Source organism: Chanodichthys erythropterus, chromosome 3 (assembly GCF_024489055.1).
Source record: "Chanodichthys erythropterus isolate Z2021 chromosome 3, ASM2448905v1, whole genome shotgun sequence".
Taxonomy (NCBI): Eukaryota; Metazoa; Chordata; class Actinopteri; order Cypriniformes; family Xenocyprididae; genus Chanodichthys; species Chanodichthys erythropterus.
Genome location: NC_090223.1, coordinates 16,690,252 through 16,716,320, shown reverse-complemented (window position 1 = coordinate 16,716,320; position 26,069 = coordinate 16,690,252). Strand labels below are relative to the sequence as shown.

Below are 26,069 nucleotides of genomic sequence, written 5' to 3'. Positions count from 1 at the left end.
GCTGTATCTCCGCAATGCTTTATCGTATTCAGACCAAACTTGGTACATGGCATCACAAGCATGACCTGAGGTACCATGCAGTGTTTTGGCGCAGCGCCACCTACTGGTGCGGAGATATCAAAAATGGACATTTTTGCTTATAACTTCTGATGGGTTTGTCCAAAAATCATATATTTGGTCTCGTTAGATTCAGGGCATCATGTCGATTCAATTGATATCCAATTTTCCCATATCGGCCATTTAGGCCGTCGGCCATTTTGAATTTTGTGCTAAAATGCTGTATTTTACGAACGCATTAGCGTATCATTACGAAACTCGATATGGGTCATCAGCACTATGCCCTGAAGGAGCCTGAGAAGTTTCGAACCAGCGCCACCTTGTGGTCAAAAGTTATAACAAAATGTACAAAAATGTTAATAACTTTTGACTGTATTCACCAATTGTAATGAAACTGGTCTCAGTAAATTCCTTGGGTCATGCTGAGAACATAGATATCAAATTTGCCATAGTCAGCTAAACTTCCTGTCCGCCATATTGTTTTTCTTTAAAAACCTACTTTTTCGAACTCCTCCTAGACCGTTGCTCCGATTTTCACCAAAATTGAACCGAGTCATCTTCAGACCATGCCGACAAAAAGTTATGGATTTCAAGTCGATATGTCAAACCATTTTCGTATACCAGAGCAAAGAATTTGAGGAATGATGCAAAACACACTCTTGAAGCTGTATCTCTGCAATGCTTTGACATATTGACACCAAACTTTGCAAGTGCCATTGTCACCTCACTCTGACCATACCACAACAATTTGGTCGAAAATTTATTGGTCGAAAGTGATGAACCAGTAAATCCTCATTTTTGATCATTTTTCAGCTCTTTTGCCTAAAATGATCTTAATAAGTCTTTAATTGCTCACTGCTGCTGTTGGTCTGATGCTCCCAGCCATGTTGGTTGGCTTCTTGTGCCATTTTTGTGCTTGGCCCCGTAATTGCTGCTTGCAGCTATATTTCCATTTGTGTTTACTTCGAGTTTGACTTTAGTAGGATTATAAAACAAAAACATCGCTGTTTACATGTTCCTTTCTTAATCAGAGTATTGTCTTAATCGGGTTACTGCTGTCCATGTAAACGTAGTCACTGAGCCTGTGTCTGTCAGTCTTCCTCTTAAAAGTGGAAGCTTGTGCGTAACTTTGTTGCTTTATATTGAAACTTTGTTGATGTTGTTATTGTCATGCCTGTTCTGGTTATTTGCGCATTATTAAACATGAGTCTTTATATGGCGATAAAACAAAGCATTGTTGCGTTTTTTTTTGTTTTGTTTTTTTGAAGTGGGGATTGGGGGAGCGCCAACCCGGTTGGGACATAGAAGGGGGTGCGCAGGAAAAAAAGTTTGGGAACCGCTGCTCTAGAAACACAGAAAATCACTCAAACTTCAGTGTTCAGAACAAGGTCCAGTGAAATCTGCTGAATTTTCATACTCTGTGTTGAAAAAATATCACTGGATTCTCTGTTGTCACTGTTTAACAAAGAGAATTATTCAAGTCTGCTGTCCAGTCAACGATGATAACTGAGGAGTGTTTCAGTTGAGAAACTTTAAAACATAGATACGTTTGGGGCGTCACCGTCAGATTCAGCTCCTCCTCCAGCTATTTAAACAAAACTGTGTCAGTTAAATTTAGATCTTTTTGTAATTATGTTCAGAAACATCTTATGTGTTTCATGTTCACAACCATGACTTGCACCATAACCAACACTGTAACAAATTTCTGTAGTTTTCACAGCATTATTACTGTAAAATGAACAAATCCTTACTGTAGAATCTGTATACCGCATGTTGCTGTAAATCTGCAAGGCATCATGGTTAAATTTTAATGGTGGGTAAATTCTACAGTAAATTTATTTTTTCCTGTGAATCACAATAAAGACATTTTGAGTAGGACTGAAGAGACTCCACAATTTCTTTAGGATTTGACTTCAACAAGGTAACTTTGCTCATATTTTGCAATGTTAGGTTAATTTACCAAGGCGTCCTCATGTAAATTTACTTGTGTTTAGGAGTGTGCCAGGAGAGAGATGCAGAGAGCGGCACTAGTAAGCATATCATTGCAAACAACTGTTTGCTCATGTAAATTTAATAGATTTTTTTCAATATCTGATTACGTCATCAGTTTGGTGGAGTAACATTGCTGGTGTCAAGAGAAATGGAGTGTTCTCTTCCAAACAATTTGATAAAGATTTTAAAAGATATAATAAAAAGCAGAAAATTGACTTAGAGAATCTCTGGGGTCTATGAAGTTTTCATAAGTGAGACAAAACACATGCTGTGAGCTCGAGTGAAATGTATACCACATCCTGTAAAGGTGGCAAATGTTGCATTATGTGTGTAGGTGAACATGGGTTCTGGGGGATAGAAGCATTGTTGTGTGTAACTGATAAAAATGAAGACAGTTAGGAAATAAATGTCTAGCAAGGTAGAAATCTGATAAAACTGTATAATAAAAAAATGTGTGTATTGCTTAAGCCATTGCTGCAAATACAAAATGCATTGACACAAGTAAAAAAAAAAAAAGGTGATAGACAAGTAACCTAGTGATTGACGTAAGTAGAAACCACATGTGCGTAAATGAAGAGAAAAGTGCATCAAAAGAGATTTTAAGAACAGGGGCCTCTATAGCTCTAGTAGTTGTAGAAGAGAGTGGTAGTTGGAGTTGTTGTAGTAGGAGAAGTAGTTGTGTAGAAAGAAAGAGCATACAAGCAAGAGGAAGTCAACGCCAGACCACCACCCTCAGAAGATCAAAGAAGCCACCTGATTTTCTTAGAGAAGAACATATACTGGATAGAGAAGAGGGTAAGCTGTAAAATGTAATTATTTATCTGGCCCATGGATCTTCCAGCTTAGCTGGGATAGAGTGGTGTATTTAGCTTTTGCCTTTGCAAGAAATAATAAAATGAGAATGGGGACTGCCCTCGAACTCTGATAGTATTGTCTCAGTCTGTTTATTGTTGTAGAGTGAGAATCCATTTGGGGTATCAGAAGTTGACTGTCTAAAAAGATAGATTTTCATACAGATGTCCCGACGGACTTTACAAAGTCAGTCAAGGTTGCCAACCAGTCGCAACAGAGTGGGCCGTGGGAGTGCATTAGCAGGCATAGCTGTCCTCTGAGGGCGAAGAGCCAGCTGTGGTGCACTGAACGGGAGGCTAACCCACCCCACCCAGGAAGGCTTGGTTGATATCTGAACCGTAGGCCTAGGAGGTACGGTAGTGATCAGAAGTAGACCCTGAGATAATTTAATCTAAAAAGAAAATACTATATGCCTACCTGACTCCTCCTGAATCTATAAAGGTAAACCTTTTACAGAAGTTGAGTAATATAAATAGAGGAAGTGGCTCGTGACCAAGATAGTGTTACGTGGTCACGGCAGAAACCACCCAGGGGGTGACGCGGCACACTGGATAAAAGTAAACTTGAACTCTATGCACATGCATGTGTGTGAGCAAAGTGTGCTAGCCGTTTCTTGTTGCTTTTCTAGCATGATGAATCAGATAACGCAGCGCGCTGAAGTAAAACGCAGCACCAGGTAAGGATTTTAAACAGCACAACATTTTTCAAAGGATCATGTTTTTCTGAGCTTATTTGCCAGGCAAAATACAACAGCTACATAGAATAGATGCTAACTTTTTTGAGTGAATTCCTGCCTTGTGGAAGCATAATATGCTATTGTATTGTCATTGTGTTTTAATTAAACAATCACGGGACCCTTCAGTTACTGTTTAACCCCTTTCTTTCAGGCTGCATCAAAGAAACCACGACAGTCATTTCAGGTAAGTAATAGCATACAATATGTCGAGTCGTGCTTTCTAGATAATGAGAAGTAGAAATGAGCATTATAATATATGGTGACTGGTTCAACGAGTTTTGTTTGGGAACTTTATCGATATGACACTTCATTGATACAAAATGGATATGACGAACTACATACATCGTTGTGTTGTGGCCAATCGATGTGTTGTCATGACCTCAAGTTCATATGTTTTCAAGGCCACAAGTTTAGAGTTAAATAATCAACATGACCATATAGCAACATGCTTTTCATTTGTTTCTATAGTAATTGTCATTAGTTCATTTGGTTTCAGCTGTGTTTGATTAATTAGTCTTGTTTCCATTAACTACTTAAGTTGTGCCTCATCTCCATTCTCTGTTTGGTGTTACAATTATGTTAAGGTATGTCATTCTGCCCTTTTAGTGGATTGTCTTGTCTTTGGGGGATTTATTAAACTTGGTATTGGATTTATATTCAATGCTGCAATAGTCTTTTTCTGTCTGCTGGCACACACACCCATTGTGTGACAATAATATAGTATAAATGTTACAATGTGTGGTTAGGAAAGTCACAAAGATGAGGAAATATTCAAGGACAGACTTTAATGATGAATGCTTGGAAAAAAGGAATAAAAAGAAATGCTATATGTCACAAGAACCGATGAAGACTAGGGGAAAACTAAGGGCTTATAAGCATGAACAAACAAAGTGTTTGCCGCAAACACGAGACACAACCACACATAGAACCATACCAGACAAAGATGAACTGAAAACACAAGACTTAAATACACTGACAAATGAGGTGGGTAATGGAACACAGCTGATAGTGATGATGAAAGTGATCAGTAACTATGGTGACAAACTAGTGGTGGGAAATGTTGCAAAACAGGAATCCAAACAGGGTGAAATGGTGACAATTAATAATCTCCCTTTATGACTATCCCATGTTGCTAAAGTCATACAGGTTTGTTTACGCATTAAGATGATGTTTCCTCAACACAGGATGTGGCCATGAAATTTTGGGATTGTCAGCTCAGCTCCCTAACTCCTGAGCTTGTGAATCAGTATATGGTGTACATGAATCTGGGCACTTGTAAGAACAGCAAAAAAAAAAAAAAAAAAAAAAAAAAACACTGGCTCACACATTGGGACACAGATGTCTCTATTTCTCTATTTCTAACACAATGTCATTATTTTATAACACAACTACTGGTATTCAGCTGCATTTTCTTGTTACATATACGTGCAACAATTCAGGGATAAAAACGTTAATTAGATTGTTAATTACCTGTCTAGTGATTAATGTTTATGCAGAAATACAATAACATAATGGTGTGTATTGAAAAAAACAAACAAACAAACAAACATCTATCTCATGTTGTTATGTGTAGTGAGTTGGCTCATGTGATCGAAGTTTCATGCTTCAAAACTTCCGTTAAAGGGACATAGTGAGCATTGTTGCTCCCTGATTTTCATGGTGCATCATGGGACTTTTTAGGAAGTGAACATTTTAGTGCACTGGAAGGATTCTGTGACTGAGGCAACCCTTAAAATGGCTGACTCCCTGATCTGTGCTGACTGCTGAACTAGGGAGCTGATTGAGGCCTACTCATTATCATGTCCACACTAGTTAATATGGTCAGCATAGTAATTTTAATGTTGACTGGATTGTTTAATTTAGCCAGACCAACTTGTATACATTGTCATCAAGTCACCAGTCTTGCCTTTAGTCGTCTACATTAATGACTAATTTCTTCCACTGCAGGAAACGACTCCAGCCCAGAAGGAACTTTCCTATTCCGGAATAAAGTTGGTATTAAGGATTTTGAAACTTAAAATTCTACAATTTTTGAATTATATTTACTTTCTGTTTTATCATTTCCAAATGTATCTGGACATTTTAATTCAACTTCAACAAAGATGATGGATTTGTATGTTTAGGAGTGTTGTATACCAAATAATAAAAATGTGTAGCCTATAAATGTGTACATAATGTAAAATATTTTATGCCTATGTATTTTCACATTTAAAATGTTTAAAATAAATGTAATTTTGTGGCAAAAATCATGTCTTCCTTTTACAGTACACAATTAAAGCAGTTTACAGTAATCTTATATTAGCTGTGATAAAAAAAATACAGCAGTAATAATAGAACACTGTAAAATGCACGGTTACTTGCTGGCAGCAATTAGCAAGTAATGATGCAAACTGTGAATGTAATCACAGTAACTATTTTGTTACTGTTTTTATTATTATACAGTAATTTTACTGTAATAAGAAACACAGTAACAAAATAATAACTGTAACTCAAACTGTAAACCTGAACTGTGCAGTGGCATCCATGGACATCAGTACCAATGCACCTTCAATTAATTTAATATTAATTAGGTTTTAATATAAATAGGTTTTCTGTTATTATAACTGCTATTATTATTTGTTATGTAATGTATATTTTAATTAAGAAGTGCTATATAGACACTGTTAGACCTTACCAGGCTTTTAATTATTAACTGTAATCTGCAGTACTGTAAAGGTACCACACAGATAGACTGCCCTAATTTGTCAGACTGATTCCACAAAAATACTTTAAATAAAGAGATTTTCACTGCATCAGCAACTGCAGTCACCACCCGTTAAATAAAGCAACATGCAGCATATCATCAATGTTTTTGGGTCTTCTATTCTCCTGAACTGAAGCACAATAGTGACCCAAAAACATCAATTTTACATGACTACCAGCAAATGTGTCCAGTATATCATTCGGTTTATTGCTATTAAAATACATTTCGTGAGTGTGTCTTTTTTATTTTTTTATTTTGCACCTTTAACCCTTTAAATCCCACAGGTAAGTCATGTAGTGTCCACAAAGAGTAAAAGTAACATTGACATGCTGCAGTAAGATAATTAAGTGAATATGTAAGTGATGATTGAGCATTAATGATGAACACCTGCAGTTAACAAGCGGAATATAACAAACAAACAAAAAAATAAATAAATTAAAAATAAATAAACAAATAACAATATATATCAACATAAAATTTTATGAAAGCAAAAGGCACTAAACAAGACCAATAACCTTGATTTATTAACCCATTAAACACAGTATACCCCATTTCCCCATGATATATGTACTTACAAGTCATTTGCCCACCGGCAACTATAGTTGCCGCTTGGACTTTTGACTAAGTATACAAAAAACTATAGATCTCTTGTAAGATTTGTTTTGTTTGGATGATTCTAGAGACCCTCATGATTATGTATATATATGTCTACAAAAAATTCTTGATATTAACATGAAAATTAATTTTCTTTGGGAGGGTTTGCCTTCATTATGCTTCCTGGAAGTAGGGGTTGGAAGTTGACAGCCTCATGTCACAGGAAGCAAGTGAATACCTTTTTTTTGTTCTTGAAATCCTTTATTTGGTTGTTTTTTTTTGCATGTCATAGAAACATAAAACATGGAAAACATCTTAAAAAAAAAATACTTACAAAAGGAAAATGACAAGCATACACTGCGGCAACTATAGTTGCCGGTGGGCTAAAATGGGTTAATTATGCTATTATCAGTAAATGTATATATTTTATTAAGCAATGAATTAACGCATGAATTGACTGTAAATGGAGATGTATTCACAACAGCTGTATTTGTCTAGTGTGTGTTCATGCACAGCTGTGTCATATGACAAAACATTACATTTTGCTTGTTTTATTAAAGAAGTAAAATGAAAAGTAATATAATTAAGTTTTGGTCAGCATTTATCATCATTATTGTGTGTAAGTGTTGGGGTGTGTTGCAGTTCATTCTGGTGTAATCTTAATTTTAAGTACTTTTTACTACTTTGAGTATAAAATCAGTCTTCTCCAAAGGTGAGATCTTCGAGCAGCTGTCTGATGTCCTCTTTGGCTTCAGACATTGCTAACACTGAGGAAAACCGCTCTAGGTAGGGTTCAGTTACTGGTGCTGTGAGGTGTTGGTGCACCTGTCACTCATATCTTTATTTTTATTGCAGGACCTATAATTACATACAAGATCAGGGAAAATACCATAGTGCATCTTTAACAATGAACAATAATAATGACAAAAAAAATATATATATATGGGTTTGTATACATCATAGTTTGAGATTATATACACAGACATAAAGCATGATGACAAGATTAAATATTTTGAATACATCATAATGCATAAAAGTTATTTAATTTTAATTTATAAGCCTGAGAAATGAAACTAAAGCTAATTCAACAAGAAAAAGAGGAAAACAAATGAGATTTATGCCACCTTTGCTTGTGGATGGACATTTTTGCATATAAAATAAAGAAATTAACAATATATTCACACGAATCTGGGTTTTTGTAACAAAAAAATAAATCACATTAGTAGTTAAAAATATAAGAACTTTAAATTAACCCAAATATATTTATTGTAGGCCTACTACAATTAAAAAATTACTGGCAGCCGTTTCTTCAACAAGACCACAAAATAAGCAAGTTTGATCAATATCAAGATATTTACAGATAGAAGAATTAAACCGGTCACTCATTTCTTTTCAGTTGTTGCGCTTGCGATAACGTCGTAGGTCACATGATAACGTCAACATGGCGGATTATTCTCGGATCTCATTCATACTCAACGAGATTTGGCTGTTAAGTACCTACTCTTTTAGCGCTCGTTAAGTACTTATTGAAATTAAGTACCTACTCATTGAGTAGGCGGTTTCGGACGCAGCCTCCATCACCTGCTTTCAAATGGAGCGGCACTTCATATACAGAGCCGTAGTTCGCGGACAAGCTACGCAATATTGCGTTTATAATCGCAGATGAATCGCATGCGGTTATGAACGCGATATTGCGTAGCTTGTCCGCGAACTACGGCTCTGTATATGAAGTGCCGCTCCATTTGAAAGCAGGTGATGGACATTTACCACTAATCACAGAACCGGCTTTTCTGACGAGACACGCATGACAATCGCATGCGGTTAATCGTGCAGCCCTAATTCTACCCTATATGAAAAACACTTGACATTTGCAAGTATTATATTTCATGTAGCATAAACATTTCAGTATAAAATTGACAATTACAATCTTACACTCATATGATATGATAGCTGACAGGCACACATAGGGGAGAGTGGGGTAAAGTGAGACACTTTTTACATTTGCAAATGATATATCAGTAAAATTTACACATTTCCCATTAATTCAGGATGTTTCCTAGCCATAGAAATTATCAGAATGTATTCAGGACGAAGGTCAGTGAAAATATGATTGTTTTTAAAAAAGTCATCTTGTGTCCAGAGAAATCAAGGGGGTAAACTGATCCACTTTTTTCACTCTGAAACTACCATAACAACACATGTTGTAACAGTTAGAATCCTGACAGCTAGCTTGACAACTACACATTCCAGAACTAATGTCGGACTAGTAACAGAATCATGGGGATTGGTCAATTAAGCACTTTTTTTTCTAAACACTTGAAAGTAACTCAAAATCAAATACAACATAATATAATTCAAAATATTTTAATTAACATTCAAATGACAGATATAACCAGTTAGATTAGAACACAGTCTGGGGGTCAGAACACAGGACCCTTAGGGTGCGTTCACACTTGTCATGTTTGGTTCGATTAAAATGAACCCTGGTGCGATAGCTCAGTTAGTGCGGTTCGTTTGAACATATGTAAACGCTGCCCTAAAAAGAGACCCTAAAAAGGACAGAATCCTCACGCATGTTGGTTTTTCTTGTCATCAGGGATCAGACACGCGTCTCGTTTGTGTGTGTGACGGATGGATTCCTGCCGCTGTTTTGACTACTTTACACATTTGCTACGCACACACAACGAGCACATTTACCTCAGCACACAGCATTGTTTGGGATTTTTGTTAAGTTCCAGTTCAAAATAGGCAATATGTCATAAAATCTGACCAATCACATTGTGAATGTATCCCTATGCCTCAAGGTTCGGTATCTTTTGGTTCGGTGATAAAACTGCCAATCTAAACGCTAATTGGACCGGGACTAAATGTTTTTTCTTCTTCTTTGGTCCGGACCAAATATAACCAAACGAACCGAACTACAAGTGTGAACGCACCCTTAGAGCCAGCTAGTGTCTGGGGGTCAGAGCAAAGCACAATCAGAACCAGCTAGAACAGCCTGGGACTCAGAACACAGGACTAGACCCTCCTGTATTTGAACATCAGCCTACTGTCATACTCTACAACTAGGCCTACTCTACATTCCAGCCCTGAAGGTTACAGGGAAAGATGAGGAGTTGATCTCTCCATCTCTCCAGGCCTTTTAGGTGAGGCAGCTTCTTTACCACATCACTTTTAGGAACATGTGTCACATCATTCTCCTCGAGGGGTGTTTTGCCCCAGAGGTTGTCTTCCTGGTGTTTTGCCTTGGCATGACGGCTTTTCTACAATGTTTATGACATTAAAAATAACATATGTAATGTAATATTACATTAAAATATGTTTAAGACTAAATTTAACTTGTGCCTCATGTCTCACTTTACCCCAAAGCATTTGTCTCACTTTACCCCACCACTACATTTTTGAAAAAAATCTCTCTTAGCAATTCAGGATAATCTTCAGCTAGCATCATCACATGGTTTTATATGTTGATAGTTCATCAACATGTATGATGTAAGTTTTTCTACCCGAATCATTTTGCTTTGGCACAACATATGATTAAGTTGACGGCAAGAAAATTTACTTTTACATGCAAAAAAAATATTTTTGTGAAAAAAAAAAAAAAAAATGCTTAGCACAGCACCATGAGGTCCTCTCCTTCATGGCCAAGAGGAAATGTGAGGGGCTTGAAAACATAATTGTCACATATGTGTTCCGTTGCCGAGATACAGGGGGTGTCTCACATTACCCCACTCTCCCCTACATATAAAAAGATAGGAAAATCCAATATTACAGACACACAGAAACAGCATATCAATTTATTAAAACCAACCAGCAGAAGGATAACATATTTGTAAAGTAAATAAGTAAAATCAAAAGTTTATGTTATGAGACTTAAATATTTGTCCCTTTCATTTCTGCTAAATATACTAATATCTGTGCATTTCAGACAGAAAGGCTAAATGATGACTGAATTTAATTTTTGGGTGAACTTTAACTGAACATGAGATGCAGACATTATGGCATGTATTGGGTCTAATGTGCCAGCTTATGAAGATCCAAATTAAAGATCCTAATTCTTTTCATGTTTTCTTAATTTATGTTTCTTATTTGAATTAGTAGATGCTAACATTACCAACAATTTTGACTGCTCTTTTTTAATTCATGTTTATGAGCCTCTTTCAAACATTCTGTACCTCAACTCCCGCTAATTCGGTGCAGTGCTGAAAGGGGTAGTTTCGAGAGGAATTCCGTCTTCAGAAATTGCTCCACCTCTTGTTCTCACTGGTTGTCTCCAGCATGATAACAGTCGACTTGGACAGCACTCACATTTTTTACTAATGCAGCAGTCATGAATGCCCACAATGAGAATCACCAAGGCACTGAAGACAGAGATCAAGATATAACCTGCATACTGGGAGAAAAAAAATATATCATGTGACACATAAAAACAAATCTCATTTATTCTATCAAACTAGCACATTTGAGCTTCCATTTACCATTTGATGTGCTTAATTGTGTTGTAAATGTGTGAATAAAAGCCTAAATTAAATCTGTTCATCATATAAGCAATAAAATCCTTTCACAAGACTTGGATTAAACCATGTAATTCCTATGGATTACTTTTTTACTATGTTATATTGTATATTTTTGATGTTTTAAAACAGGGGTGCCCAATAGGTTGATCGCAATCTATCTGTCGATTTTCTTTTCTTTTTTTTTTTCTTTTTTTTATTGTCCAGGCATGATTTTTGTTATTTCAGATGCTATAAAAAATATCTAATCTGATCATTCATGCAGTCCGAGAGCTCCAGCCCTTACAAAAAAATAAATAATCCAAGTTCATTTTATTATGTAAAGTTCAGGTATATTTAACAAGGGTTAAAGCAAAAAAAAAAAAAAAATCCTGATCTTAATCCTTTTTTGGGGGGTGTTCACATATGCAGGTTTGTTTGTTTTTTGTGGCCAAAAACAAAACAACAGCAACAACAACGACAAAAACATTTGAAATTTATTTTCCTTCAAACTAACTACATACAAAAGAGGTTAAAAAGGAAAAAATATCTAATGCTGTAAACATGAGCAACAGTTGGTACATCATTATATTATTAAAAGGTTAAAATTTATCGATTTGTAAGCTAAATATAAAAACATTATTTGAAAATGATTTTCCTTCATAAACATTTAACATTTCCTTGACTAAACATTTAAATGGTGGCTGTCTTAAAATAGATTTATTCAAACATTCATGTTAAGTTAAGTACAAATAAGGGATATAGCCTGTAGTGCATATATTTATAAATGCACCTCATGCAGTTCATTTTTGTAGCTAACTAACACATTTTGGACACTGAACGGCTTTTCTGGGGTAAATACTACTGTAAATGTGTTTTTTACAATCTGTTTTATTGATGTATTTCCGCGGTTGAAACACTCATTGAGCAATTACATGAAACATGATACATTTTTTTTTAAGTTGTACTGTATCTTTCAACATACCTTCAGAGGTTCATTCATGTTTATTTCATGTTGTAACCATAGGTTGTAACAATAAAGTGGAAGAGATAATCGGTTTGTGCACTCTGCTTGAACTGATGGCGCTGTCACACGCCACAGAACACCAGGAAAGATCGCGACAGAGATGTGATGTCTATGATCTCACTCCAGTTTATGGGAAAGTAGCCCTTTTTCTATTCTTGTGAGGTTTATTTTGATGCTTGCCTAGATTCAACTTCTCGTGTTGACTGTGCAGATATCAACAGCGCAACAGGGTGAAGTCACAAATAGGTTTGATTTTGTACGATGTGTCGATTGCGCGAGTAGAATGCGTTTCATACAAGATCTGGCAACTGGACAGCCTTGGAATAATATATTTATTTGATTATTCTTATAATGAGGTACAAATTACGAGAGTTTCCCCTGGAGAAATAGCAAAACAGGAGGGGGGAGGGAGATAGGTGTGAAATATGGGATGAGTGTCTATGTTGGTGTCTATGTTGTCTAGGCTATGTGGTCGGTTCATGTGCTCTCTGCGTGAACTTAAGCACCACAGCAATGTCACTGCACAGAGCGCCAAGAAAGATTGCGACAGCTCGAGAGACGTCCATGGTCTCACTTGTGTTTGATGAATAACAGGTGAGCTAAGGGATAGCACAAAATTAAATGAATCTCTAAAATTACTACGCAATAAGCTAATGTGTGTGTGAAATGAATGAGTGTAAACTGAGCACAGCGCAAATCAAATAGCCTCGCTATTAGCGGCATCCAATCGCCACATAGAGGCAAAGTAGTGGGCTCGTGACTCGTTCGCACTTGGTCATCTTGACATCAAAGGAAGACGAAGATTTAACTTGCCTTTTGGTTTTATTTAAGCACATGAAAACATGACTTGACAAGCACAAAACGGTCAACAGAAAGTTGGCTCCCGCTACTCGCCCGTTCCACCAACTAACAATCAATCCCATGGAGGAAATAATAAAGAAAACGGAAGTTATCACCTGTGCCCACATGATTGTAAATAACCAATGAGAAACAAAGAATTAATGCTCTTACATTCCAGCCCCATGATTATTACAAACAGATAATAAAAGATAATAATCATCATCAAAATTAACAATAACAATATATACATATAAATTGTATAACATACAAATCATTTACAAATGTACAAAAAATCGTATGTGTGTGTATGCATTTGTCCATGTAAAAAATGTTTTTCTTAGTCCAATTCTTAAGTCATGTCAGTCAAAAAAGGTCCAAAAAAAGTGTCTTTAAGTCAGTCATCATATCCATGTCAGTATGTCCGTACGTCATTGAGCGCTCAACAAAAAAACAAAACAAAAAAACAATTAGTCTTCTTCGGATTCAAGAAGTAGACAAATCTTGGTGACCGGTCTGTCTAAGCAGTTGTACTTTGTTTTAATCCTAACTTGGTGAATCAATCCCCTTTTATCTGGTGTAGTATGAATAATTTTACCCATAATCCATGAGTTTCGAGGGGCAGCATCATTGACAATAAGTACAACATCCCCTACTTGAAAGTTTCTTCTTTTTACAAGCCATTTCTGCCGTTCCTGTAGCTGAGGTAGATATTCCTTTAGCCATCTCCTCCAAAACAGGTCGGCCATGTACTGTACTTGTCGACATCTACGGTTGGGTTGGGTTGGGTGGTTTTTTGGGTTGGGTGGTTTTTCCAAATGGTTGGGTTTTCAGGAGTAGCAGATGGTTGGGTGTTAGAGCCTCTAGATCATTGGGATCCATGGATGATCTGGTTATAGGACGGCCATTGATAATTGACTTCACTTCGCACAAAAGCGTATGAAGACCCTCTTCATTTATACTCTGCCCTCTAATTCATAATTTTCCTCACCGACTGAATCATCCTCTCCCAGACGCCTCCGTGATGAGATCCTGTTGGAGGATTAAATATCCATTTGATACTCTTCTGGATTAGAACATCATTGATCTTATCATGGTTCCAGTTTTTTATGGCTTCTCTTAATTCTCATTCAGCTCCAACAAAGTTGGTTCCGTTATCTGAACGTAACTCTGATACTTGACCACGTCGTGCTACACACCGTCGCAAAGCGTGAATGAAAGAATCTGTATCTAATGATGCAACCACTTCGATATGTATGGCTCTTATAGTCATACAAGTAAATATGACTCCATATCGCTTCACAGTACTTCGTCTGCGTTTGATCTCAAATGGACCGAAACAATCAATGGACCGAATATTAGAACTAGATACTGGCATACTTTTCTGGGTATATACTTCAGGAAGCAAACAATAACTCGGGTAAATGGTGGTTCGTCCGGTGAGACTCTACTCAAAAGGTAAATTTGCCATCTGCTGGCAACCTATTGTTCCTTGAAATCGTTTGCAGATTACACATCTGGACAGAACTCTACGTATGGCTGAACTTGCTCCTGGTATCCAATATCGTTGACGTAGCTTAGCCAGCATGTAATTTCGTCCACTGTGTCAAACCTCATTGTGGATATGCCTTAAGAGTAGCTCGGAAATATGCAGATCCTTTGACAGTATTATTGGATGCTTCGATTCTTCAGGCATGGCTGCATTATCCAGATGTCCATACATTCTTAGCACACCTTCCTCAAGTATTGGATTGAGAGAATACAGAGGACTGCTCCACTTGACTTCTTCACCTCTCTGTAAAGATTTCAATTCCTCTGGGAACCTCATCCTTTGAGAAAAGCGCACAATCTCCATTTCACTTTGGTCCAGCTCATCTACAGAAAGATAGCCTTCGCACATACTGGATCGTAGTTTACGCATTTTTTCATCAATGATAACCTTCAGTGGTTGATTAAACGTAGTACAATCAAGAGTTTCCTTCAGTTGTTTTCTCTTTTTACTTAGAGCTAAAATAATTCTCTTCAGCCTAAGTATCCAGGCCACAGCCCTCCTCAGATGTGTCCATGATGAGTAATGATTGACAAGCCGGGACACAGCATCATCTCTCTCCTCAGTTTGAACCAGTACTGTGTTAACCACAACTTCTTGCCTGATTTCTGGGTCAAGCATTTGTACCAAACACTTTTCCAAATCGATTGGGTTGTTTGGCCACTCTTCCTGTGATCTAGTAAGAAAGGGAGGGCCAAATGTCCACATCTGCTTCTTGAGTAAAAGATCTACCTTTAACTCCCTTGAAACAAAGTCAGCAGGATTTTTGGAAGAACCTATATACCTCCACTGAGCTGCACTGGATGCTCTCAAGATTTCCGACACTCTGTTGGCAACAAAACATTTAAATCTGGAAGATTCATTTTGAATATATTTCAACACAGCAGTGCTGTCAGACCAAAACATTGAATCTTGTAGCTTCATCCTTAGATCTCTTTTCCATAGCCTGTCCATTCGGCTGGTGAGAGTGGCAGCTGTAAGTTCCATACGGGGAATGGTGATAGATTTTACTGGTGCTACTCGAGCTTTACCAATCAAAAAGGCAGAATGTACAACGTTCTGACTGTTATGTAAAAGCAGGTAGGACACAACACCATAACTTTCTTCACTGACATCAGAGAAGTGATGTAACTGAGCTGACGTAACCTCTCCAAACTCCACAGGTTTCAAACATCTTTTTGTCTCAAATTTCTCCAAGCCATAAAGATCTTCAAGCCAGTCTCTCCATCTCTGTACATATTTGATGGGTATAATACTATCCCATCCAATCCTTTCCCTGCAAAGATCTTGAAGAATCTTATTTGCAGAAAGAACTACTGGAGACAAAAATCCAAGAGGATCATATATAGTACTAATTACAGAAAGCATTCCTCTTCTAGTAAAAGGTCTGTCCTTGATTACTACTTTAAATCTGAAGGTGTCAGATTCGGCACACCACTGTACACCCAGTACTCTTTCCATCGGAAGCACATCATGGTTCAAGTCAAGATCCTTCACTTCTTTCACCCGTTCTTCTTCTGGTATGGCATTCAACACTCCACGACTGTTGCTCATCCATTTGGTCAGATGAAATCCACCTTTAGCACACATTGCATGAAGTTCATTATATAGTTGGATTGCATCTGATTCTGTGGGAACTGAAGTAAGACAATCATCCACATAGAAGTGATTTTGAATAACCTGTCCTGCAATTGAACCCATTTCCATGGTCCTCTGCACATCTCCTGAGTGCATAATTAGAACAACTTGGGGATGAGGAAGCTCCAAACAGATGTACAACCATTCTGAATTCCTCCAGGTCTTTACTCATGTCACCTTTTGACCACCACAGAAACATTAAAAGGTCAGAATCTGCTGCAGGAACCTTTACCTGATAGAACATGGATTCAACATCAGCCATTAAGGCGACAGGCTCCATTCTGAATCCTGTAAGGACACTTATTAAAGTGTTTGTTAGATCTGGTCCCTGAAGTAATTGTCCATTCAATGACACTCCCTGATAGGAGGCACTACAAATCAAAAACAACCTTGATCTTTTTCTTTTTTGAATTGTAAACCCCGTGATGAGGTATATACCAAACCCGGCTATCATGCCTCTCAAGTTTCTCCACAGGTACCTTTTCCGCATATCCTTTGGAAATTAAATCTTCCATGAAAGTAGTGTAATCTGCCTGAAATGTTATGTAATCTGACTGTTGTTTCCAAAGCTCATCCAATTTTGAGACCGAGATCCTGTTTACAGGAGGTTGGTCATTATCGGATGTTCCATTCCTTTCCATTCCTTTAAGCGGTCCATTTACCGTCCACCCAAGTATGGTGCTTACCGCAAATGGTCCATTCTTTTGGCTGCGAACAACCTGCCATGGCTCCAGTGCCTCTGGTACATTTGCTCCAATCAAAAGTTCAACTCCTGTTTCGAGTGAAGGCAAGTGTATGTGATTTAAATAAGGCAATCGAACAAGGTCACTCTGCATAGGAATATTAGAACTAGATACTGGCATACTTTTCTGGGTATATACTTCAGGAAGCAAACAATAATGTGCCTGATCCAATCCAGCAACTTCTAGGTCCTTGAGAACATAACTGGAAACCAGTTTATCTTGATTTTTAAGTTTATCTTGATAGTTTTAAGCAGAATATTCAGTTTTTTGCCAGAAAGGTTAAGCTTATTCATGAGACTTTCTGTACAGAAGGTCGCTGAACTGCCTGGATCTAAAAAGGCATAAGTTTCCACAATCTTGTTTCCATTCTTAGATTTAATGCATACTGGAAGAATGGACAAGACACAAGCATCTTCACCGGCCCCAGTAAGGCTACTAGACTGAACAGAGATCAAAGCACTACCTACTACTTGTTTTGGTTCCTCTGATTTATCTCGCTGGAAGACATGAAGAAGGATGCTGGGATGATTAGATCCACACACTTTACACGTAATCCGCTTCTTACAGTCTCTGCTAATGTGGCCTGTGCATAGACAACCAAAACAGATTCCTTTCTTCTTCAGAAAATCCATCTTTTCATTATGGGTTTTTTTGGTAAGCACATTACAGGAATTCAAGAAATGTTCTTTGCCACAAAAAAGACAGGAAACACCTTTCTTTGTTTTCCTAATGTCTTCCATTCCTGTTACAGAGACAGTGGTAACGTAACTACTTCCCTTAGGCTTAGAACAAATCAAGCTTCGATCTCCACCAAGAGGAGCCTCAACAATGTTTCCAAACACAGGATCAGTAGCAATTTTGACTAGCTTCTCTACAAAATTCACAATGTCTTTAAATGTTACTGGTTCATTACGGTTTTCCTGCAAATCACACGCCACCGCTCTCCATTTGTCTCTGAGCTTAAATGGCAACTTGGAAAGAATAATTTGCATGTTGGTAACCAAGTTTAACTCTTTCATGTAACGAACGTCCTCCATGGCATTACAACAAGCTCTGAGAAAAGATAATAATCTTGTAAGGCCTTTGTATCCTCAGGTCTTATGGACTTCCAAGAGAGCACTTTATCCATGCTGAAGATATTTTGACTTAGTTTCCAAAGTGTTCCTTAAGTAAGGCTTTGGCCTTCAAGTAACCCTGTGTAGAAGCCATATGTTGACAGCTTCTTACAAGCTCTCTTGGTTGACCTCGGGTATACTGCTCAAGAAAATAGAAACAGTCACCATAATCATTTGCCCTTTTTTCCACAATCTCCTCAAATGATCGTATGAAGCACTGGTATTGCAAAGGATCTCCATCAAAAGATACAATATCCCTATGTGGAAGTAATGAAGTATCGCGCTGCTGAACCAACATGATAGTGATTTCATTATATTTCCTTGCTCTCCATCAGTTAATGCTGGTCTTGAAACAAGTGCATCGCTACTACGATTGCAGGGTAGCTGGCCATTCATTGATGCAGTTGACTGTAATGATGTTATGGACCTTGGTTGTTGGATAGGTTGAGGCTGAGAATTACTCTCCTTGTTTCTTGCACCTCTTGTTGAATTGTTAACAGACAGAGACTGTGATTCAACATGCATGTCAGCTTGAACTGATGTCACTGCCATCAAATTTGAGGAACTCATTTCATAGTTTTCCTTTCTTGCTTTCACACGTATACCTTGTTCTGATGCAGCAGACCTGTACACATTAATACATTTTTTCCTTCCTTTTTCTTAAACGCTCTTCCTCTTCTTCCACAGCATGCTTCTGTTGCAGCATTTGCTGACTGGCTAATAAAGCCACCACTTCAGCTTCATCTTGAAGACGAGCTGATGATGTAGATGATCTACTAGATCGTGAACCAGAAGAGGAGCTCTTTCTACTTGATTTTTTGCTGTATACATTTGAGATGCTATCGGTTGGTTTGATCTCATCCATGAAATGCTCAGAAGTCAATGCATTACATTCCTCACCTTGAGTTTTTGAATTTGCATTTGCATCAGAGGTTGCAGCAGCAGACAATGGATCATTTAAAGAAGCTTGCACTTGAGTATCCATGTTTATTGACTGTATTCCATCTATTGCAGAATGAGATGACAGAGGACCTTCCTTACTTTGTTCAGACACTGCTGCTGTAGTTTGAGTCAGTGAAGTTCTCTTAACTTTAAGATCACACAACCATTGCTCCACATCTTCTGTAAACCCTTTGTTGAATCGTAAAATTGAGCCATACCATTCATTTTGCTTTATTTGTTCCTCAACAGGAAGTAAAGGAATCACACTCTCATGCAACACGTTGCTATCATCTCTCAAAAGCTTCAGTGTTTCCAATAAAGAATAAACCTTAGCAAAATTTTCATCATTTTGCATAAGCTCTTTCATTGAAGAAATCACATTTTTTATTTTGTTCACTTTGGATTTACGGTCCCTTTGTAGCGATTCGATCTTTAACTCCCAAGCCTTTTCTGTGAGCTTACACTCCCTTCTGCTCTCCATAACCGCATCTCCCTCATCTTCGTCCATTTCCCTTCATCAAACAAACTCAGCAGCACATACAACTTCCAAAGCAATTCAATTAATCACACACAAGAATTGTGCAAATCCCAGCACTGCATGTAACACATATGACCTTAACTACGCACTTCCAGTCCATCGTAGTTTATCCAAACAAACAGATCCATGCTCCACATCAAGCACAGCCAGCTATCTCCAATCGACCAGCAGCAAGCAGCAAAACAACAAACTGATTCACATACCGGATCAAGTGCTGCGCGTCGCGTGTCCGTTTCCTCTTGCAATCCACAACTGAGTTCCAATGCAGCGCATCAATGGGATATCTTTGAAACTCAGCGCCGTTTTCTGTTGACTAATATTAGCGGCATCCAATCGCCACATAGAGGCAAAGTAGTGGGCTCGTGACTCGTTCGCACTTGGTCATCTTGACATCAAAGGAAGACGAAGATTTAACTTGCCTTTTGGTTTTATTTAAGCACATGAAAACATGACTTGACAAGCACAAAACGGTCAACAGAAAGTTGGCTCATGCTACTCGCCCCTTCCACCAACTAACAATCAATCCCATGGAGGAAATAATAAAGAAAACGGAAGTTATCACCTGTGCCCACGTGATTGTAAATAACCAATGAGAAATAAAGAATTAATGCTGTTTGTCTCTCAGAAATCAGAGCTTGTCAAAATTATTCGAATACATCAATAAAATACTGCATCATAAACATTTTCTATTATTTGATATGTATTTAAAATGTTTAACTTGCAAGATGATGGACGATATAATACAAAAATGGGTGAAAACTCTGAGCAGTGCGTTCATAAATCAAATAGCCTCATTTCTCTTGCGTCTCTCAGAAATCAGCTTTGTTAAAAATAGGCTGCTATCAACAAAAAAACTTAATCACTCACTCTTTCAACAATTCAATATCTATTTAAATGTTTAAAACATTGTACGATATAATTAATTACTTAGTGCAAACTGTATGAATAAAATGAAGCATGATAGCAAGTAAAGACAAATGTAGGACAATATTTTTTTCTGCAGCCAAATGCCGCACGCCGGAGATCTGGCACGGTGCCGGAAAACTTTAAGCCCTGATTTAAGAATAGTTTATGTAGTAAGAATACTAATATCAGTTTACTTGTATACTTGACAGTCCCGGCGCCATGGGCGGGCATTGGGGGGCCTGGCCCGCCCTGTGAGTCACTAGTGCCCGCCCTGGACGAGTCGACAACTCCACGTCCCACCAACCACCAGTCCTTGATTTTGTTTTGTTTTATATCAATAGGCTACTGTTATCAAAAGTTATCGTTTTGTATATACATAACTACTGGATAAAAAAAAAAAAAAAAATGTTGGTCTTATTTAAAAAAAAAATTAACGGATTTGATTGGTTTGTAAATGTTGAGCGCGGAAAGTTTGGTTGCGTGCTAAGCATAGCGCTGCCGCTGTCATTTTTTAAACAACTATGCTGAGCTATCTCGTGTGACAGTGACTGAGGATATACAGCGTTTCTTTAATCAAAGACCACCAAAGTTGGCAGGAGAGATCAGCGAGGTAATGCTAGGCGAAAGCCCGAGTGTTGCTGTGAGACTGACGCGCTTCTGCTGTGATCTTTGTTTTAACTATTTTCGCTGCTAAAACAGAACAAAAACACTCAATATTGCGTCTAAAATGTAGGTAAATCCATATTAATTACTTGTTTATAGAACTGCCATATGAAATCAGTGTCACATTTTCAATCATTATTCGGCACTCTTGGTCGTGTGATGTTGCTTAACTGTATCATATGTCATAAATATAAAAACTCCACATTTTGAATTTTTACTGCAGTATTCAGCCGCGGCTCGTCTGGGTGGGGCATAACGTTAGCCCAACAAAATCTTCATCCAAACATAGACCTCTATACACACTGAATTAATAATATATTATAAATATGTTCATCAATCTGCAACAAATATTTTTCAGATTTTCTAGTCGTAAAGTGAGCAGGTTATATTAAAATGTAGCGCAAGGATTCGGCAGGCATGAATCATGATAAGCGGGGCAGCCTGTCCCAGCTAACCAAAATACGTGACTGTTACGTAACTTCAACGTAATTTGATGACCAAACTTTCGTCGTGGCGACGTAACTAGTTACGTTGTCTCAACCGGAAAAGTGAAATTCCCGGATAAGTTGCCACAACGTAACTTTGTGACGTTGCCAGTTAGTAACTGCGACGTCGTGGCAACGTTGTGTATCATTGGTTGTGTATTGGTAATCAGTTGGTAATTTTTATATTTATTTATTTTTCTATGGGCGGACATGCAGTAGTTTAACCTAATTTATGTCCTCATTTGCCCAAACTAATTTAAAGGCTATTCCAACAGCTGTGAACAATGAATGTAGAGCTCAAAATGAATTCAATTCATTTATTTTGAAAAACATGCAGAACATGAACAAAAATCCAAATAAAAATAATGAAATACACCCAAACTATAAATAAAAACATATCGCCTACAGCGAAACATAAAATAAAAGCATTCAAGACGTTTTGCACTCAGTATCATTAAAAACATATGCTATCGTACCATTTTGCCAACATATATTTCAGACGATCAATCACAGAAGTAAAAATATTAACATAAAGTACTTAAGGTAGACTGTGGGTAATGTTACTTAACCAATCTGACGCAGTTGTTGAACTTTATTGCTATAAAACTGACGAGAAACACGGAGAAACGTCGACGCCGTCCTCTCCAGCAGCTTGAATGTTTTCCCGGTTGCCATGGCAACTCTAACGGCCACCAGCACTAACGTAAACATAACAATAAAAAAAGGTTTTGCGTCTTTCCAAAGTTAACTTTATACATTTTTATAAAAGCCATTTATTCGTTATCACCTCGGAAAAATAAATTCTTCTCTCAGAAAAATTAACTTTACTCTCTTGTCAACATACTGTGCGCGCGGCGCGCACTCCATTTGTGGAGGCGCGCGCTGTATGTCACGTCACTATATATAAAAAGCATTTTTTTTTTCTTAGGGGACATTTCAGTCTTGTGTCTGACGTTTAATTACACATTTTACTTTCTGGTAATGATAACATATAAAGAACGCGTAAATGATGGAAATGAAATTAGCACATGACGTTGCTGTAACGTTGCCAGTAAGTCATGGAATGACCATTATATTACGAATAGAGTACGTATCTGGAACGTCCTTGGTTTTTTTATAACGTTAGGAGATCGTACTGACAACGTTGTGATATGGTAATTTGATGGTAATAATATTACAGGCATACAACGTTGTAGTTACGTTACTAGTAAGTCATGGAATTACCAATATATTATGAATAGAGTACGTATCTGGAACGTCCTTGGTAATCTTATAACGTTAGGGGGTCGTACTGACGACGTTGTGAGATGGTAATCTGAAGGTAATGAAATTACTGGCATGCGATGTCGTAGTTACGTTGTCAGCTAGTAAGTCATGAAATTACCAAAAAGTAAGAATACATTACGTAACTGTTACGTCGTGTGTTAGCTGGGGTCTCAAGAGCCCTCCCCAGCTCTACAGCGCCCCACAAATTTCCAATGTAAACCTGTGGTGAAAAATGGAACTGCAGCACCCTCATAGAGAGGCATTTGAGCAGATTTCTGGCTGGCCCGCTTATTTCCATGTGACGTTACGTCATATTATATTTTTTTACAGTCTATGCGTAAACCTCGCTCCAGGTCAAGACGGTCAGTCCGCTTCACACATGTGTCTGTATCAGGTCAGTAACTAGTTGGCATGTCTGTTCTTCCTACGTGAGGTAGCGTATTAAATTAATGAGTAAACCCTTTAGTTTTAACCGTGCTCACGTGAATATCTTTTATATACAGTAGTTCTGTTGTGTTTGTTTTGTTTTTCTGAGAATAGACATAACTTTTTCCTTCGCTGGAATTACATACCTTATAACATCCTAAAAACGACATTCGGACGCAATAAATAGCCTACTTACTACATAAAGGCAATTCAGATGGCATTTTTATGCGTTTGTCCTGTGCACTAAAGTCTGTTAAACATAATTAGAGCGCCACCCTCAGGATGAATAACGCAAGGACATTAGAATTCTGGCAAAAGATGTGATGATATATGCGAATGCGATTAGGATTATTGGCGTTTATCATAAACTAGCGCTAAAATCCAGAATCTGCCCTACCTAGATTAATACTGCTGCTGGCAGTGTGTTAGCTGAGTTTCTTTGTTTCTGCTGCGCTCATTTGTTTCGATTTCTCCTCGATAGGCAGCGCGAGCGCCTCAACATTATACCCAAGGGCGTAATTTCCACTGGGGACAGGGGGGACATGTCCCCCCCACTTTTCAAAATCCCGTTTGTGTCCCCCCCCCCCCCATGTACATCGTTAACTTTTAAGTTCACGTCGTAAACTCGTCTTCCCTCCGCTGCAGCTGTCAATAATTCTCTGTTCAGCACTCAAACAGCGCGTCGCGTTCGGTAACGACAGTCAGCACGGTAAAACTCTCCAATATGATATATTCCCATTATATATATCCATATAATACTTGATATGTAGATAAAGGGCTGTGGATTGGCATAAACTTACTTGATCTTGCTGGAGTTTATTGCTGTTTATTGCACGATGTCATGACTGTTAGATGCAGATGTACACAGGGATTCTCTTTGTGCCAAACATTTCTAATGCGCAGCACAACTGCGCGCTCTGACTCGATATTGCTTCAAGCGGTTTTTGCTGCTGTTTTGAAGCGTTTCATATTATTAAGGTTTTGCACACTGAAAGATTATTAATAGCATATTTTGTTCTGTCGTGTCTATCATATCTTGTTGCCCCATTAAAAAGCTGCACAATACATTTAAAAATAAATGTCTTTTAATCCTACATTAATATAAATACATATAATTCTATACATATAAATATAATCTATTTTTTTCTTCATTTTATAAGAATACAAATAGTAATTTTAAACTTTTTGTTAACATTTGGATTTTATAAAATTAGTTTGCTGCTGAATTATATACTCACCTAGTTTATTTATTTATTTATTTATTGGTCAGCTTATAATTATATATTTGTATTCATTTGTTGTTTTCTGGATTGTCAAAGAGTGACCATTAGTTGCACTAATACAGATGTATAGATACAGGCCCCTCCTGCTAATAAATGAATTCAACAAAGGTAACCTCTTTTGCTACATATTTTTAATGGTTTAAATGTATACTCTACATGTTTGACCACTTATGAACTATCTTTTAGCCTACTACATGCTGTGTATGTGACTAATGTGCTCTACCATCACCAATAAATAGATACTATTAGAGCACAAAATTGTTTACAAGAGAACAAATTTCTTCATTGATCTAGTCACTTAATTTTGCTCTCAGAATGCACCAGATTTATGCATTTAAATTTAAAATGTACAAAATTTTCCTGCAGGGGGCATGTGAATAATTGTAATGGCGTGATCAGGTTCAGATATCTAAATCAGAGAATATCATCGGGCGTTTGGCAGGTGGATGATTTATTTTTAACAGTGGATTCAGGTACAACTCAATGCACAGACTTTTTCTTTGCTCAATTTGGATGCTCAACATGGGTTGGAGCTCTTTATTTTGAACTCTCAAAGTTCACCAGATTAATGAATTTATCTTTAAAATATACAAAATTTTCTTCCGGGGGGGCATTTTTTTTTTGGCCATTTAATTCATAATTAATGTTATTATGCAATGAGGTTGATCTATTTGTGCCCCCCGGAAAAAAAATTTAATGCCCGTCCGTGAATTTGTGTCTGGCGCCGGGTGTAATTAGTGGTGGAATGAATCAGCACAGGATACAAAAAAAATAATACTTTTTGGGGTTTATTTCTGACTGCTGTCTCTGGGATGGACAGCGATCGGAGGGAGCAAAGATTGAGAGGAAAACTAACATAAAATAAAGTAAGTCAGATTCCTTTGTTGAGCTTATTTGGTATCAAAACAAATGGATTACAATAATCAAGTATAATACTGAAATACGGTAGAGGCTAATAGCCAAATGAAAACAAAACAGTACATTAGTGTAGCACTAAATTTCACAGTTATTTACATACACATTAAATAAAAATAAATCAATACAGTATTCAAAATGTTCAACAGTTCCAACCAAAAATTATATGTTTTAAGAAACACTTGAGAACTACTGTTTTCCTTTTTAAGGAAACAAAAGAAACTCACGTTGCATAAAGAAAACAAAATCAAATCACTATCCACTTCACA

At 37.4% G+C, this 26,069-nt stretch overlaps 1 protein-coding gene across 8 annotated transcripts in view; it reads right to left on the bottom strand.

Moving 5' to 3' along the window:
* Positions 1 to 6,766: 6,766 nt before the first annotated feature.
* Positions 6,767 to 26,069, bottom strand: part of LOC137017189 (uncharacterized) — a 64,787-nt gene continuing 45,484 nt past the window's right edge. For 6 of the 8 annotated variants that reach the window (XR_010894573.1, XM_067381181.1, XM_067381180.1 and 3 more), the window contains 2 exons: positions 11,150 to 11,367; positions 8,685 to 10,712 (listed from right to left, as the gene is read on the bottom strand). Coding sequence is in view for 5 of the 8 variants with exons in the window: in XM_067381181.1 (XP_067237282.1) it covers positions 11,161 to 11,367 (207 nt within the window). In the remaining 3 variants the exon portion in view is untranslated. Of the gene's footprint in view, positions 8,556 to 8,684; positions 10,713 to 11,149; positions 26,059 to 26,069 lie in introns of those variants that run through there. The other 2 variants (XR_010894572.1, XR_010894571.1) reach the window with 2 other exon arrangements.